Source organism: Montipora foliosa, chromosome 11 (assembly GCF_036669935.1).
Source record: "Montipora foliosa isolate CH-2021 chromosome 11, ASM3666993v2, whole genome shotgun sequence".
NCBI lineage: Eukaryota > Metazoa > Cnidaria > Anthozoa > Scleractinia > Acroporidae > Montipora > Montipora foliosa.
This window is the reverse complement of record NC_090879.1, coordinates 20,297,832-20,311,942: the sequence shown is the minus strand read 5'-3', so window position 1 is coordinate 20,311,942 and position 14,111 is coordinate 20,297,832. Positions and strand designations below refer to the sequence as shown.

Below are 14,111 nucleotides of genomic sequence, written 5' to 3'. Positions count from 1 at the left end.
AGATTCCAGCGACAACATCAGGCCACCTTCAACTGCACGTTCTGATCACGTGCAACAGTGGTCAACATTTGGCGGGTAACAGTGAACTGTTCCCCGTTTGACGTAATAGTTTTCGCAATGTTGCCCGCTCATGGCATTTGGCGGTAAACTGTTTCATTGTTAAATGCCATGTGACCACGAACTAGCCAATGAATGGGCGCGCTGTAGCGGGAAAAACTCCAGCTGTATAACAATATAACTTGCAAAAGCGAGAACAGTGTTGTTTCAATCGATGTTGACCGTGACCCTGCACAATCTTTTGCTTTCGCTTCGCACGGGTTCGCAAATTAGTTGCGCATAATTTAATCGAAGGATTTGATTGGTTATCTTCTCGAAAAAAAAGGGTGTTTTGTGCAGGGTCAAGGCCAAAAATACGGACAAAAATTTGAAACAAAGGAACTTGTCCAGTTTCATAACTATCTCCATGCATTAATTATGGATGAGCCGAGATGAAACAAAGAAATTTAAAAAGCATTAGTGCGAATGGGGCCAATTCTCCTGTTTAAATAATCAGACATAAAAGCACGGTTTCTCGTTTAAAATTTCTTCTCACTTTGTACAGTCAAAATTTCGAACAGTTTTTGCTTCAAAAGCCGTTCGTTCGCTTGAATCATTCATTTCCTCTTCTGGTTGTTTCTCTCATGTTTTTGTTAATTGTCTTGTCGATTTCTCTTCGCCATTTTCATTATTGTATTTGTGTTTTTCTTTTGTTTTTATTGTAGTAGTCGTTCCCTTTCATCATTAATTGTGCTAAGTAAAATTCGCTTTTGGGCGCGACGGAGCATGGTTTTGGTTCATATCGTCCGAATACGGTTCTTCACCCAATTCTCGTTTGATCCTGTTGCATTTCCCAAAGGGGAAAGATGGCGCTTTTATTTGTGGAAGGTCCATTACAGACGCGAGTTAATTTAAGTAGTATTGTGCCAAGATGATCTCTAGGGGATTTTGTTGCTGTGCTTGAGTTTATAACTGCATATCCTTAACAAAATTGATAACAACTGCGCCATTAAATCAGAAAGTGAAGCAAAGTCACTTCGAAGCAATCAAAATGTCTTTTATAACTGTCAAGTTTGGAGGTATTCTTCACTTCAAAAAATGGTTTAAATATTCAGTTTTGTTTAATGAGGGATGTAGGTTACCGATTTCAAAGTGGTTTGTCGCCTAATTCTTTCTATAGATGACGAAGAAGAATTGTTCAACCCAAACTGTGTTACTGTCAATTTACTGGACAATTTGCGCCGGAGATGTGGCTGTCAAAAAGGAGGTGAGGATTGCTTGTCCGAATGATTTCGATCTGATTTCTCTGTGAAAAGTAAACCCAACTACAAACTCAGTCCAGCGAAGCAAATCGGCGTACATCTGACGTCGACTTGCACACTTTCTCGCCAGTTACTTTGGACTTATCAGATGAAGACGGCGAAATAAAAAACTTGCACGAGTTTCCAACTCAGTATGCGCACAGAATCCTCAAAGGTCGCGAAGTCTTCATTCTAATAAAGGTGGAAAGTAAGTATAGAAATTCAAGCTGTGTATGAGCTTTTGCTTTTTATATATAACCCGATGAGGTGCCGAAACACTCTTTCTGGTAAAATCTTATGCCGATGCGAGTTTCATTTTGTTTAGAGAGGGTATTTCGACCTTAAATACGTTATGATTACGAGTTAATATGCTGGGTCTCTCTTTTGTGTAACAGTTTAATCGGTAACCTTTGACTTGATAGCGATGGAAAATCCGTTGGTTTTACAATAAGAAATCTAACAACGGCATGAGTAGTATAGTTTATAGAGTAGGGTTTCTACGACGTGCGAATCACATGATGCGCATTGATGCGCATTGATCCGCATTGGTAGTCCCCGACCCTAAATGCTAACGCTAGGGATTGAAGATTCGATTCTTATGGCGTTATATCCCCCGCCAAAATTCAACTTTCGCATTTTATGTTTGTTTCACATTTAATCGTTGCTCTTAGCGATTCGACATTCGAGTTCACAATTCTACCTTCGAGTTTCATAATTCTACGTTCGAGTTCACAATTCCACATTCGCGTTTCACAATTCCACATTCGAGTTTCGCCTTGCGACATTACTCTCAGAAGCGCTGATGCTCATTCATCATTCAACATGCAAGTCTTGCCATTTTATGTCTGTTTGATTATTTTATGCATGTTTTACCGTTCACCTTCTAATTTACTTTTCGAAAGGAAAACCGCTGTACATACGCGGGGGCGGAAAATTCGTAGTGCAGTGAATCAGATACTTACTGCTCTGGAAAAACTTGACGGATCTAATGAAGGTTGATGGATTAGTTTTGGGATGTCTCCGGGAAATCTATGGAGAAAGGGTTAGATCAAACGCGGTTAAGAGAAAACAAATAATGGATGATTTCTGCGACCGATACAGCGATCATTGGCAAAGACAGTCAACTCTCCGCTAACGGACACTTTCGTTAGAGGGCAGCTCTACTTACAGACACTTTTTTCTATTCCCATTTTACCTTCCTGTCAAACTCTGTATTTACGCATTCCCGTAAGCAGACACTCTCTCGTAAACGGACGCGGACACTTTTGAAATTAATATTTGATTTTCTTTTGTTTACACTCTCTCTTGAGCGGACACCCCACGTATAATATTATAATTGACCCTTGGCAATGAAATTTGTCTTTAATTTGCAATAAAAATACAACTGTGACCTTTGGCAGAGAAACAGAACAGTGGAGTCGGTTTTGTCAAATCTCCATTTGTCTGAGGAAAAGTATGCTGTCCATTCAAGAGTCCAACATGTACGTTATGGGAATAATTCTTGAAAGCGGACAGTTCCACTAACGGATGTCACGCAACGCCTCCCCCTTGTGGGGAGGCCTCATACATCATAAGACTTTTTGAAACATCGCTACCAACCCTGCCACATATTTCTGGACCAGACCACAACACCGGGAGAAAGTATCAAGGAAGTCGACAAGTTTGTTTACCTGGGCAGTGTAGTCAGTAAGGATGGGGGCACAAGCGAAGACATCAAGTGCCGAATCAACAAAGCACGACAGGCCGTACCTCCAATCTGGAGATCAACAGCTCTCTTACTTCACAACAAGATCCGGGTCTTTAACACCGACATCAAGTCGGCCCTACTTTACGGCTAAGAAACCTGGCGGGTAACAAAGACCAACACCCACAAACTCCAGACATTTATCAACAGATGTCCCAAGAACATCCTCAACATTAGGTGCGCGGAAGTCATCCCAAATGAACAACTGTAGGACAGGACCAGACAAGCCCCAATCGAGTCCGATATCAAGAAACGAAAATGGAGATGGATTGGTCACACGCTCCGCAAGCCTGCTTCTAACGTCACCAGAGAAGCCCTTGACTGGAATCCACAAGGGAAGCGGAAGGGATGCCGATCAAAACAGATCTGGTGCGGGAGCGTTGAAGCTGAGATGAAGGCAGCCGGTAAGACGTGGACCGAGCTGAGGAGGATTTGCCAGAACCGCGTTCGTTGGAGGGGTGTTGTTGCGGCCCTTTGTGTTCCCCAGGGAATTCAGGGGCATGATTGACAATACCGGGAACTCCGTAGCCTGCTCTTTGTCGAATAGTGTGTGGGAGTTTATAAACAAGGGTTGTGATATGGAGCCTACGGTTTATAGGTCTTCATAGTCCTTATCCAAAAAGACTCAAAAGTCTAAACATTTGTGAATGTAATTACAAAGGAAAGGCCGCACCTTCTCCTCAGTTATTTAAAGACTCTGAGAGTTGGTCCGGGCCGGAATTGAACTCACGACCTCCCGCACGGACCGATGCTCAACGGGGCCAAATGTTAGCCATCGGTCGGTGGTGCAACGTGCAGTTATGGGGATTTTCAATCCCTCGTCAAGAAGAAGGGATAACTGGTCTTCCCTTATGTCAAATTGTGGTCTTCAACGGCACTGTTTATAAAATTGGGAAGCAAACTCCATGAACCTTGGTCCTTATGATTGAGCCTCGCCTAATAACCCATTGCAACCTTCGCTAAGCTGGCGGATCTATTTGCCAATGATCGCTGTAACGGCCGCAGAAATCTTCCATTATTTGTTTGCTCTTAATCGCGCTTGATCTAACTCTCTCTCCATAGAAAAATGGAATTTCCCAGAAACATCCCAAAACTAATCCATCAACCTTCATTGAATCCATCAAATTTTTCCACGGCTACGAATTTTTCGCCCCCGCGTGTACAGCGGTTTTCATTTTGAGAGGTAAAATGACTCGCATATCGGAAGGTGAAAAGTAAACCATACGTAAAATGATCAAACAGACATAAAATGGTAAGACTTGCATGTTGAATGATGAATGAGCCGTAGCGCTTTCGAGAGTAATGTCGCAAAGCGAAACTCGAATATAGAATTATGAACTCGAATGAAGAATTATGAAACTCGGATGTAGAATTGTGAATTCGCATGTCGAAAAATGTGAAACTCGATTGTCGAATAGCTAAGAGCAACGATGAAATGTGAAACAAACGAAAGTTGAATTTTTGCAGGGATATCATGCCATAATAAGATCTTCGACGCGACGGCAACGAAAACGTCACAAATTTTTGCAAAAAAAAAAAAAACAGCACAAACAATAGACCATTCTGGAATTTAAGAGTTTATGTGATTTTGAGGGACGCAGCCTCAAAATTAGAAACAACAATAATAAAAGCAAGTTGACACTCGCTAACACCAACCCGGTTAACAACCCAGTGTGGCCAACACATCACGCATGCGCCCAACCATTTCACCCGGTCAATTAACACTGGGTTGGTGTTAGCGTGTGTCATCTTGCTTTTATTGTTGTCACAATTAGAGACGTTTGTGCGGATTTTTAACTATGATTTCAAGTCCGTAACTTGGTCTCTGTTCGACATAAAAGCATCAAACTTGGGGAAATTGCCAATGTCAATGTTACTTTATAAGGCGCTAAATGGTATCGCACCATTATATATCACGGAATTACTTAGTTATCGTACATGTTCACGTACGTTACGCTCTACCGATCAAAAACTTCTGGTAGTTCCGAAGTCAAGACTTAAAACATACGGAGACAGGGCCTTTTCCGTTGCTGCACCTAAACTCTGGAACGAGCTGCTATTAGATCTTAGAAGTCTAGATACAATTAATTTATTCAAGAAACATTTAAAGACTGATCTTTTTAAAAAGCATATAATGTTTAACTTTTTGATAATTTAGAATAGGATTTATTGTGATATTTTTATAAATAAGACTGTAAATAGGTTTTTAATTTATTCATATTTTATTACGAGTGGGATCTTTTTAATTTTTTGATATTATGAATTGTAAAGCGCTTTGGTCAATTAGTGGAGTTAGCGCTATATAAAGTATGTTAAATTAAATTAAATTAAATTATCTTTCATGTGATGGTGTCAATTTATCGACTGGTTCAAATTTGAACTCGCCCCAGTTCCCAGCACAATTTCGGAATGGCCTATAGCTTTACACGCTCTGCACATGCATTTTTTTATTTTTGTACATTTCTTTTACGTTTTCAGCAACTCTGCGACGTGAAATGACCAATTCTCAAGTTTTACGGAGAACGTGAATTTGAATTTTCTGTCGAAGGTTTAACACTGCACCACTTAATTCAGTTCCTGGAAAGCTGCGTTGGTTTTTAGAAGTTAGACAAACCGACATAATGACGAAAAATATTAAGATTAATAAACCTGAACTTGCAATTTTAAATGACGTTTTCGTTAATGTCGCGTCGTAGATCTTAAAAGGAACCTCCACTTCAACAAAAAAATAACTTTAAATCACAGGAAATCACTGTTGCAGTCAAGTCAGTCTAAAATATTTTCAAATAAAGCGTTTGTATCCGAAATAAGTTTTAGAACAGCCCCTTCGTGTCTTCAAATTTCGTGTGCGCTGCCATCTTGAATAACTGTGACGTGTAATGATTGTCCTATTGCTATTGGCCAAAAGCTCTTTGTGTCAGAACAATAGAGCAACCGTAACACGTCAAGATGGCAGCGCCCGCGAAATTTGATAATTAGCGATTTTAAAATTCACTTTCCTGAAATAAACACTTCTTTTAACACAAACTTCCAACAAATTTGTTTGTAAACATAATTTCCTTCGGCTTAAACTTATTTTGTAGTAAGAGTGGAGGCTCCTGTTAAATTTCGTATCAAGTCGGCGTGCGGAAATATACATAATACGACTTGGTAGAGCACAGCATCTCGTACCCACGCCCACGGGGTATCGGCTCGTACAACCGTTGAATTGCGGAACCATCGATATGTCAGCGGAGTCTTGAAAAATGATCACTTCGTTTTCGCTCGCTCCTCGCTTCTGATCGATCGCGGCGAGGATTATTTTAGTCATAAAACGGTCAATAGACCGATCAATTTCGGGACGTTAAGTAATTTTCTTCATGTCATAAAGTATCCCTGGTTGGGTCCTGTTGTTAACGAATTGATTTTCAGTCTTTCAACTTGCAGCTAACAAATTTCCGGCGCTCTTCCCACTGTCGGAACGGATCCTGTAATGCATCAGTCAATGTAAACCCCCGCACCCCCCCGGCCGGGACATAGCGGAACATTTGACAAGCGCTCACTTCTTAAGTTGCAAACTGCCCCGCACCCCAAGGTCAGGTGTTTCCTCTAATTGAAGCTAACGACCCCGCTCACATCCCCCGCTCTTGTTGAGTGGAAGACACAGGCTAATGTAAATGGTTTAAACTTTATTTGTCAAGTAACACACGTCACCGCATACAATACTTTTCAAATGGTATAAAATGTTTGTGGTGTCATTATAGTCTACTGTTAACATTTAAGAGAAATATTAAATTCCAGTCTTGATCAAACTTTTGAATAAAGTAACTACATCCTTGCGACTGTATGCCAAATGCGTTTTTCACTTCTTTCAACAGCATTTGTTCTTTTTTTGCGTGTTTATGGACCTCGACTTCGTCTCGGTCCATAAACATGCCAAAAGAACGAGGCCAATATCCAGCCATCTTGACCGAACAAGCTTGGTTAATAAAGGATTTATTATATGACTTAAAACACCAAAAAATGATCTTTGATCTTACGGGACCAAGCGAGAAATCCCGAGCGGGCAAGATAGCTCCCGATTGCCCGCTCGGGTAGCCAATCACAGCGCGCGATTTGGTTCATCTTTCCCGCTCACGGAGCTAGTAGTCATATAATAAAAGACTTCAATTCAGACCTATCCGTGTACAGACCCATCCATGTACAAAACATATTTTTAAATATGCATAAGATAATATAAACACCTGATGTCATGCTTGATCGGTCAAGTGATTCTCAGAATAAATTACGAGAAAAAATTGTGACAAAAGATTTAGCATTATACAACGACCTTAAGGACGGATGGCATACTCCAACAAAGATATAAGGTGATTGAGATAAAACGACTCTTACCTTCTTTTTTCGTGGCAAAAAGCCGCCATCTTGCCGGACTAGCGAGTCTTAACTCAGTCCACCTCGCTGGAAAATACCCCGGTCCACTCCCCCGCTGTTCTTGGATGATTGGATGACGTGCAAAAAAGATGTCAAAGTCCCCGATACCTGCGGCCCTTTCGCTGGTCAAATAACGGAAAATTTCCCGCAAATACCCCGCTATGACCCGGCCGGGGGGGGGGGGGGGGTGCGGGGGTTTACATTGACTGGTGCATAACGGGTACAAAGAAAATTAAAGAAAAAAAAGAGAGTTAATTATTTAAAGTTCCACTTTGTGAGCGGCATATATGGCTCACCAGGTTCAGGTCGATGTTGTCTAGTGCTTTCCTTGAATTTCAGCGTGCGTAGAAATCAAAGCAACTGACAGTTTTTTTCGTTTGCTTTATCAGAGGGTCAAGGGGACCAGCCGACTTCATACACCGCGCTCCTAAACAACCTCGAGAAATCAAATCCTAAACTTCTTGGTAGGTTAATTACCGTTTTATGCAATCGTTGCTTTGTAAACTTCGATCTCAGTTGTGGATGCAGAAGGGACAATCGCGTCACTCTTTCATGCCAAATTAAGTTGTTAGCATAGGTAAATCATATTTGTCACTGACTTACCGAGACTTCCGGTTCCAACCTTTGCAGGGATCTTATTGTTTAGAGGCATTTCGAGTACTTATGAGGGAATTTCCGATCTTGTTCCTTTTTTTTTTAGGATGTGCCCTGCTCTCTCCTCTCATGAGTCGTTCAAATTTGAAAACGTACCCAGTTCAGCTGGATAATTTGTAGTTTATTTCTACAGCTCGTTTGGAGGCACTGTCAAAATCCAGCTCTGATGCGAAACAATCTTTACAAAGAAAAGAATCACTATGGACCACTGCAAGCAAACTGCGAAAACTGAAAGGTGGATTACCCAGCGCCACGGAACGGAAAAGAACAGAACCCAGTCCCTCGTTCAAAGTGGAAAGTAAAAATCTAACCACCAACACTTCACCACAGGGAAAAAATCGCCAAAGAAAAACTTCCAAGAACTGAACTCAACTTCTAGAACACTGTCACATCCCAGAAAAAAAAAAATACTAATAACCATTTTTTAGTTTCTTGACTTCTTATGATCTCAGAATTTCCTTCAGTATTCTTTTTTCCAGGAATAGTGCTTGGCGCTTTTTGAGGATCATCTCTAGTCAAATATTGCACCGTATATTTTTAAGACATTATTACACTATTTAGCTTTTGTGCTGTGTTGGCTTCACGGAGGCCACGTTGCTGCCCGAAACAAAGAAACCTTGGCGACCACGTAGGCTATTTGAGGTGTTCTAAAACACACTGACAAGTAGGAATTAGTTGCACTGTTTTATTTCTTCTGTGCTTTTTAAACAGGATTTTGTTTTATTCCGACGCGCGCATGTGCACCCCAACCCTAGACTCCGAACTGGCTCCTTAAACTTGTCTTTGTTTTGATTCAAAACAAGGCAGCTACCACGAGAGTGAAAGGAAAGGAAAGGAAAGGAAAGGAACGAATCTTTAAGTGTCTAGTCGTTCTAGCGCTTGAGCACCAATTGGGGACACTGTAAACTGAAATTAACAATAGGACCAAGAATAGTACAATTAATCGCAGATTTTGAAAACCTCAGTAATCGTTTAAGATGACTTTAGGCCCTCAGTTTATTTGACTAAAAGGCTACTATCATTTGTCACAAGCTCCTGTACAGCAATCCTCTTTTCGCTGACAATTTCACTATTATTCACAGGGAAGAGTCAAATATCATCAGTCCATCGCAAAACACTCTACTCTGTTCTTCGAAAATTCGATTCACTAACACAAAGATATTAGAGAATGTTTCAAGACAGCAGGTCAATTACTTAGAGCGATGTTCAATTGAGTATCGTAAAACCAAAACCAAAGTAATTACGTTGGCCAATCAAAAAGGACGGAGACAATCCAGTAAGCAATCAAAACTCAAAGTAATTACACGTAGCCGACACAAGGCGCGTGAAAATGTGCATGCGCGAGCCACGAATGGTTTTGGGTTTTCCTTCTGATCGGTTGAAAAAATGGCGCGAGAACTTTGAACCAGTCACTGAGTGAAGTAATGTAAAACCAATGCAATTCGCTAATTACTTTCGACACTCAATTGAAAACCGCTTTAACGCAAAAAAGCCCTTCCTCTTCCAACAACCGCCTTCGGCGGTTGAAAAAACCCTGAGTACTGTTCGTGCTAGGAAGGACAACATTTCACTTAAAAGTAGTTTTAATGAACTTCGAGTAAACATTCAACTTACAAGGAAGATGCTTTAAAGCCTTCCTCTTCATCAATTAACGAAAAAAACACCTGCTGCCTCGACTGTAGTGTAGTTCAGCTTCTTAGAACTTATGAAAACCAAAAACCAATGCATAGAATGGGATATGTTATAAGCAAAATTTAACTTTCCAACACACACATGAAAAACAAATATGAAGTACCTTAAATTTAAGATACTTAGTTGAAAGTGTTAGAGGGACTAACAACTCTGGTCATGTCCCTGAGTAACCAAGGCCAATTCCACTCTTTCCGCCGGCACCTCGGGACAACTGGAATGCACGAGATCGTTCAAACTCTCTTTCCAGATTTTCCATGAGTTGGTCGTTGTGTGGTTTTGCACCATCTTGTCCCTCAGTAGTGCTTCCTTCACCTTTGATGCCCATCAAGCGGCGGAATTTAGCCTGCATCTCCCCTCCCTGATCATTGTTGAAGGTTGTAGTGTTCCACAAGGTAGACTTGGCTGTACCACTACTTTCATCAGCCTGCTGGGGAGTCAAAATCAGAATCAAGCTGAGTTTCTATATTTCTAGTAATTCATTATTTACAACGTATCCAACCACTGATACACCCAGAGCGTGCCAAACTTTCTACGTTTGGTCAACTGAATCAATATTCTTGAAGGTTAAGGGCCCACAGACAGATTTTTCGCGCGTTGCTAAGGAAGTGAAATGTTACTTCCGGTAACTGACGTCATCATATCATGAGCTGACAAGAAAACTCACTCACAAGCAAGTCACCACACAAACTGTTGTTTCCATCGAAGGTTTTTCCTCGCCCTCGTTCTCAGATCAACTGCGCATGCGTAAACGAACTGACTTCCGGTTTGAGAAAAAAGCTAAATTCCCGGCGGTTTTAAATTGAATTAAATTGTTTTTTACATGGCACGTTTCACCCCCAACTACAGAATATAGCTAAGCATTGATTTTTTAAAATCATCTTTTTTGAAAAAGTTATGGGTATTTCAATATCGTTTATGCCTTTAAAAAGAACATTTTTCAAAATAAAAAAAAAAACCATTCTTGGCTGGATGCAAAAACGAATACAAATCGATTAAATACCAAAATTGCGTAGCACGGAGACAAATTTGGAGTTTTCTTTTATTGGTCACGTGACCATGGGCGTGGTATGACGTCATATTTAGGGTCATTGGCTTACAAAAGTTGGAAACTGACCAAAATAATGCCAAATTCTCTCAAATTACTTAACCATTACATCCTTAGCAACGCACCCAAAAAATATGTCAGTGGGCCCTTAAGAAACAAAGAAATAACGAGCAAGACAGAGTTGTCACCACAGTTTCTTTAGAAACTAAAATTTTGTCGAGTTGTTACAAAAGAGCCTCCAATTCTTGGAATGGTATTAAATACTTAGACGGAGTTCAGTACCCCTATCCAACTTGTAAATCGTTAGGGGTGGATTTTGAAAGCGATCCAAGCATACATGTAAGTCAGTGGCTTTGTAATCATTAGTATTGATATATTTTGATAGAGCAAAATGTGTCGCTAATACTTATGATAAAATAGCTAGTGAAAACCACACTTAATATGAAAGACACATAACATCTTCCAAAGGAAAGATTATTTGTCACCCCTTTGACTGTGGGTTTGTATTAGTTTGTATTTTGTTCCCCTTTATGCTTTACTTTCTATTTTAAGGACGGTGCCTACTAATTAAAGATATTTTTGCCCCCGTGTGTGCTTATGAAGGAAATGTAGATCTTAACAAGTGTTATTGAAATCCAAAAAGAAAATTGGGGGTAACCACGCATTTTTCAAAGATAATTCATGAATAATATTTGTAAAGAGCTTTAAAATACAAAGCAATGTATGGCATTCTTTCTCAAATTGAAGCTTAATTATCTCTCAATAATGCATGGTTACCCCCAATTTTCTTTTTGGATACCAAGAGTACTTACTAAGATCTACTTTCTCCGGATAGTTTTAAACTGCGCAAAAATATCGTTGTATTAGTAAGCATCGGAAATAGGAAATCCGAGTATCTGGAGATGCGCAGAACGTATGCGAAATAACAATAGTAGGCACCGTCCTTAATACAATATTAAGTCGATCAGCCTTTTTGAAGTATACTGAATGATCTTTAGCTTTAAAATCTTTATCTATCTCATGAGACAGACCAGTGATATTGTTACTGGGTTACCTCAGTTTTCTTCCCACTCCACAGCAGTTTCCTTTTCTGTTGTATCATAGCATACTGGTGAGGGTTGACAACTGAAGGGTTTATGTAGCTCGGCAAATTCAGAACTGAAGCTGCTGCCTGAGCTTGTTTCCTCATAGTCTCAGCTTGTGCTGCTAATTTAGCTTGAACTTCTTCAGATGTCAATGCCCGTGCAGGTTTTGGAAGGCTTTCTAAGCCAGTGGACGAGGCTGCAACAACAATATGCAACGGCTTTATGCAAATAAAAAATAATAATACACTCTACAAGTCTGATCTTGACATTTTCCTAAAGGTGATATAAGGCCCTGCACTCTCCAAAAAAAAAAAAAATCAAAACTCTTTGTGCTATGTCTCACAAAGATCATTAAAGGACAGCTAAAATATTATTTTCTCTCATTTGATCCATGATCCCACTATAAATCCACAGGCTCAAAAGTATACAAGGTTAAAAAACACGGATAATAGTAAATAAATGTTTTGATGGTTACATGTACAAAGTAAATGGGCTTGTTTATGCATTTCTGTTATGAAAGTAGACAGAATAATACTAAGAGTTCATACCTTTTACAAACATTTTCTTATCCCTAGAAGGAGAGCCGGCTCGATCATCATGCCTGTCTCTGTCTCTATCTCTGTCACGATCATAACTTCTGTCATATCTCCGATCTCTGTCCCAATCCCTTCCTCTGTTGTCCCTACCTCTGTTTCTATCTCGCTCACTACTGCGGCCCCACCGCCGGCTTGAAGAATATTCACCACTTGTTCTGCGATCTAGAAATGCGCAGTATTAGATTTGAATATATTTGGTTTAAAGTGCTACTATGATCAAAAAACCACTTCGTTTTTTCTTTAGATTTTTAAATTGTGATTGCTTACACTTGACTGGAAAAAATTTGAGCTTTGATTTTTATTTAAAGGCTGTTTACTTTGAGTGTAAGTTTTGGATTTCACACTCCACCATTACTCATGTTTCAAACTGACCACTTGGACTTCAAGGGTTTAGATCTAGGGAAAATTGACATCATTTGCTCACAAGTGTACAATTTCAGTGTGTAAACACAGCTTATTAATGGTATACATGCAAAACACGAGTTTTAAAGTCAGAAAGCCAGAAACTCCCTTGTTGCACATTAATTCAGTTGTGTACACATGCATTGCATTCTTAAACTATCGAGTCTTTGATGTCAGTTTCTCCTACAACTAGCTCTCTCAAGATTTAAATCAAACTGACCATTAAATATGGAAATTCGAGTTAAAATAAACAAGTGTCTTTTTGAAATAAGGGCTTAATACTCGGATCACTTAGTGTTTAGCTAATATAGTTTTGAAATCCACAGTATCACTTTAAGGTTAATTCAAACTAAGAGGATTGACAAGCTTCAATAGGCTAGTGCAAAGTATTCTTCTGAACCGCAACCTCTGCAAATCTGGCAAAAATTTGAGGCCTCTAACTGAATAAGTTTTCTACCTCTCTTTTTACCGGGCTCCTTTGGGGTGACGCGTATTGAATTCAAAGTAAATACAGTAGTTTTTCTATGGTTTCTTCCCGAAAAGATAATTGAATTTGACAAGGACATAAATATTCCCACACCATTGAGTGTTTTATTTACATTAACAATAAAAGAGGCAGAACCATCTGTCATATCACTTTTGCTAATTAGATTAGCAGATTCTGATCGCAACGGTTACAGAGGAAGCGTGCAGTTATTATCTCGCTCTATCACTGTTCTCCCCGGCTAGGCTTGCTTGCGTGACCTAAGTGGGCGGTTCGACTTACCGGTACTCAGAAAAGAATGCAAGTGGTCTACCACAAGGGATCAAGGAAAAAATAATGTACTGTTCCAAGGATGGATGGCAATACATGTATCTGTGGCATCTATTACTATCAAATGGATAACTTTTGATTTCACTTATCCCAGACAGATAATACAAAGAACATAAACACCATCTGCAACATCACACCTCTTGAGTCTCTTATTGGGCTCCTCCTGTAATCCCTCTTCCTGCGTCTGTCAGGTGATCTGGAATCTCTCCTGTCGCGTGACCTGCTTCTACGTCTCCTTTTATCTGGAGATTTGCTTCTCCTGTCTGGTGAAGCTCTGCGTTTAGGAGATTGGCTTTCCCTTTCGGGTGACTTTCTAGGCTTCACCTCTGAAT

At 40.0% G+C, this 14,111-nt stretch overlaps 1 protein-coding gene and 1 pseudogene across 1 annotated transcript; one reads left to right on the top strand and one right to left on the bottom strand.

The window, feature by feature from the left end:
- The first annotated feature begins 1,087 nt into the window (after positions 1–1,087).
- Positions 1,088–8,948, top strand: LOC137975949 (uncharacterized protein C22orf15-like). The gene is made up of 5 exons (XM_068823162.1): positions 1,088–1,115; positions 1,217–1,303; positions 1,429–1,545; positions 7,881–7,955; positions 8,279–8,948. Exons 1-5 carry the CDS (start codon positions 1,088–1,090, stop codon positions 8,509–8,511), a joined length of 540 nt encoding a protein of 179 aa, XP_068679263.1. The 3' UTR covers positions 8,512–8,948.
- A 140-nt stretch (positions 8,949–9,088) lies between these two features.
- The window catches only part of LOC137976780 (lethal(3)malignant brain tumor-like protein 3), a 34,037-nt pseudogene continuing 29,014 nt past the window's right edge, over positions 9,089–14,111 (bottom strand).

Coding starts and splice junctions, on each gene's coding strand:
- LOC137975949 (XM_068823162.1), top strand. CDS start 1,088: ATGTCTTTTATAACTGTCAAGTTTGGAG. Junction 1,116..1,216: donor TATAACTGTCAAGTTTGGAG/GTATTCTTCACT, acceptor TTCTTTCTATAG/ATGACGAAGAAGAATTGTTC. Junction 1,546..7,880: donor CATTCTAATAAAGGTGGAAA/GTAAGTATAGAA, acceptor TTGCTTTATCAG/AGGGTCAAGGGGACCAGCCG.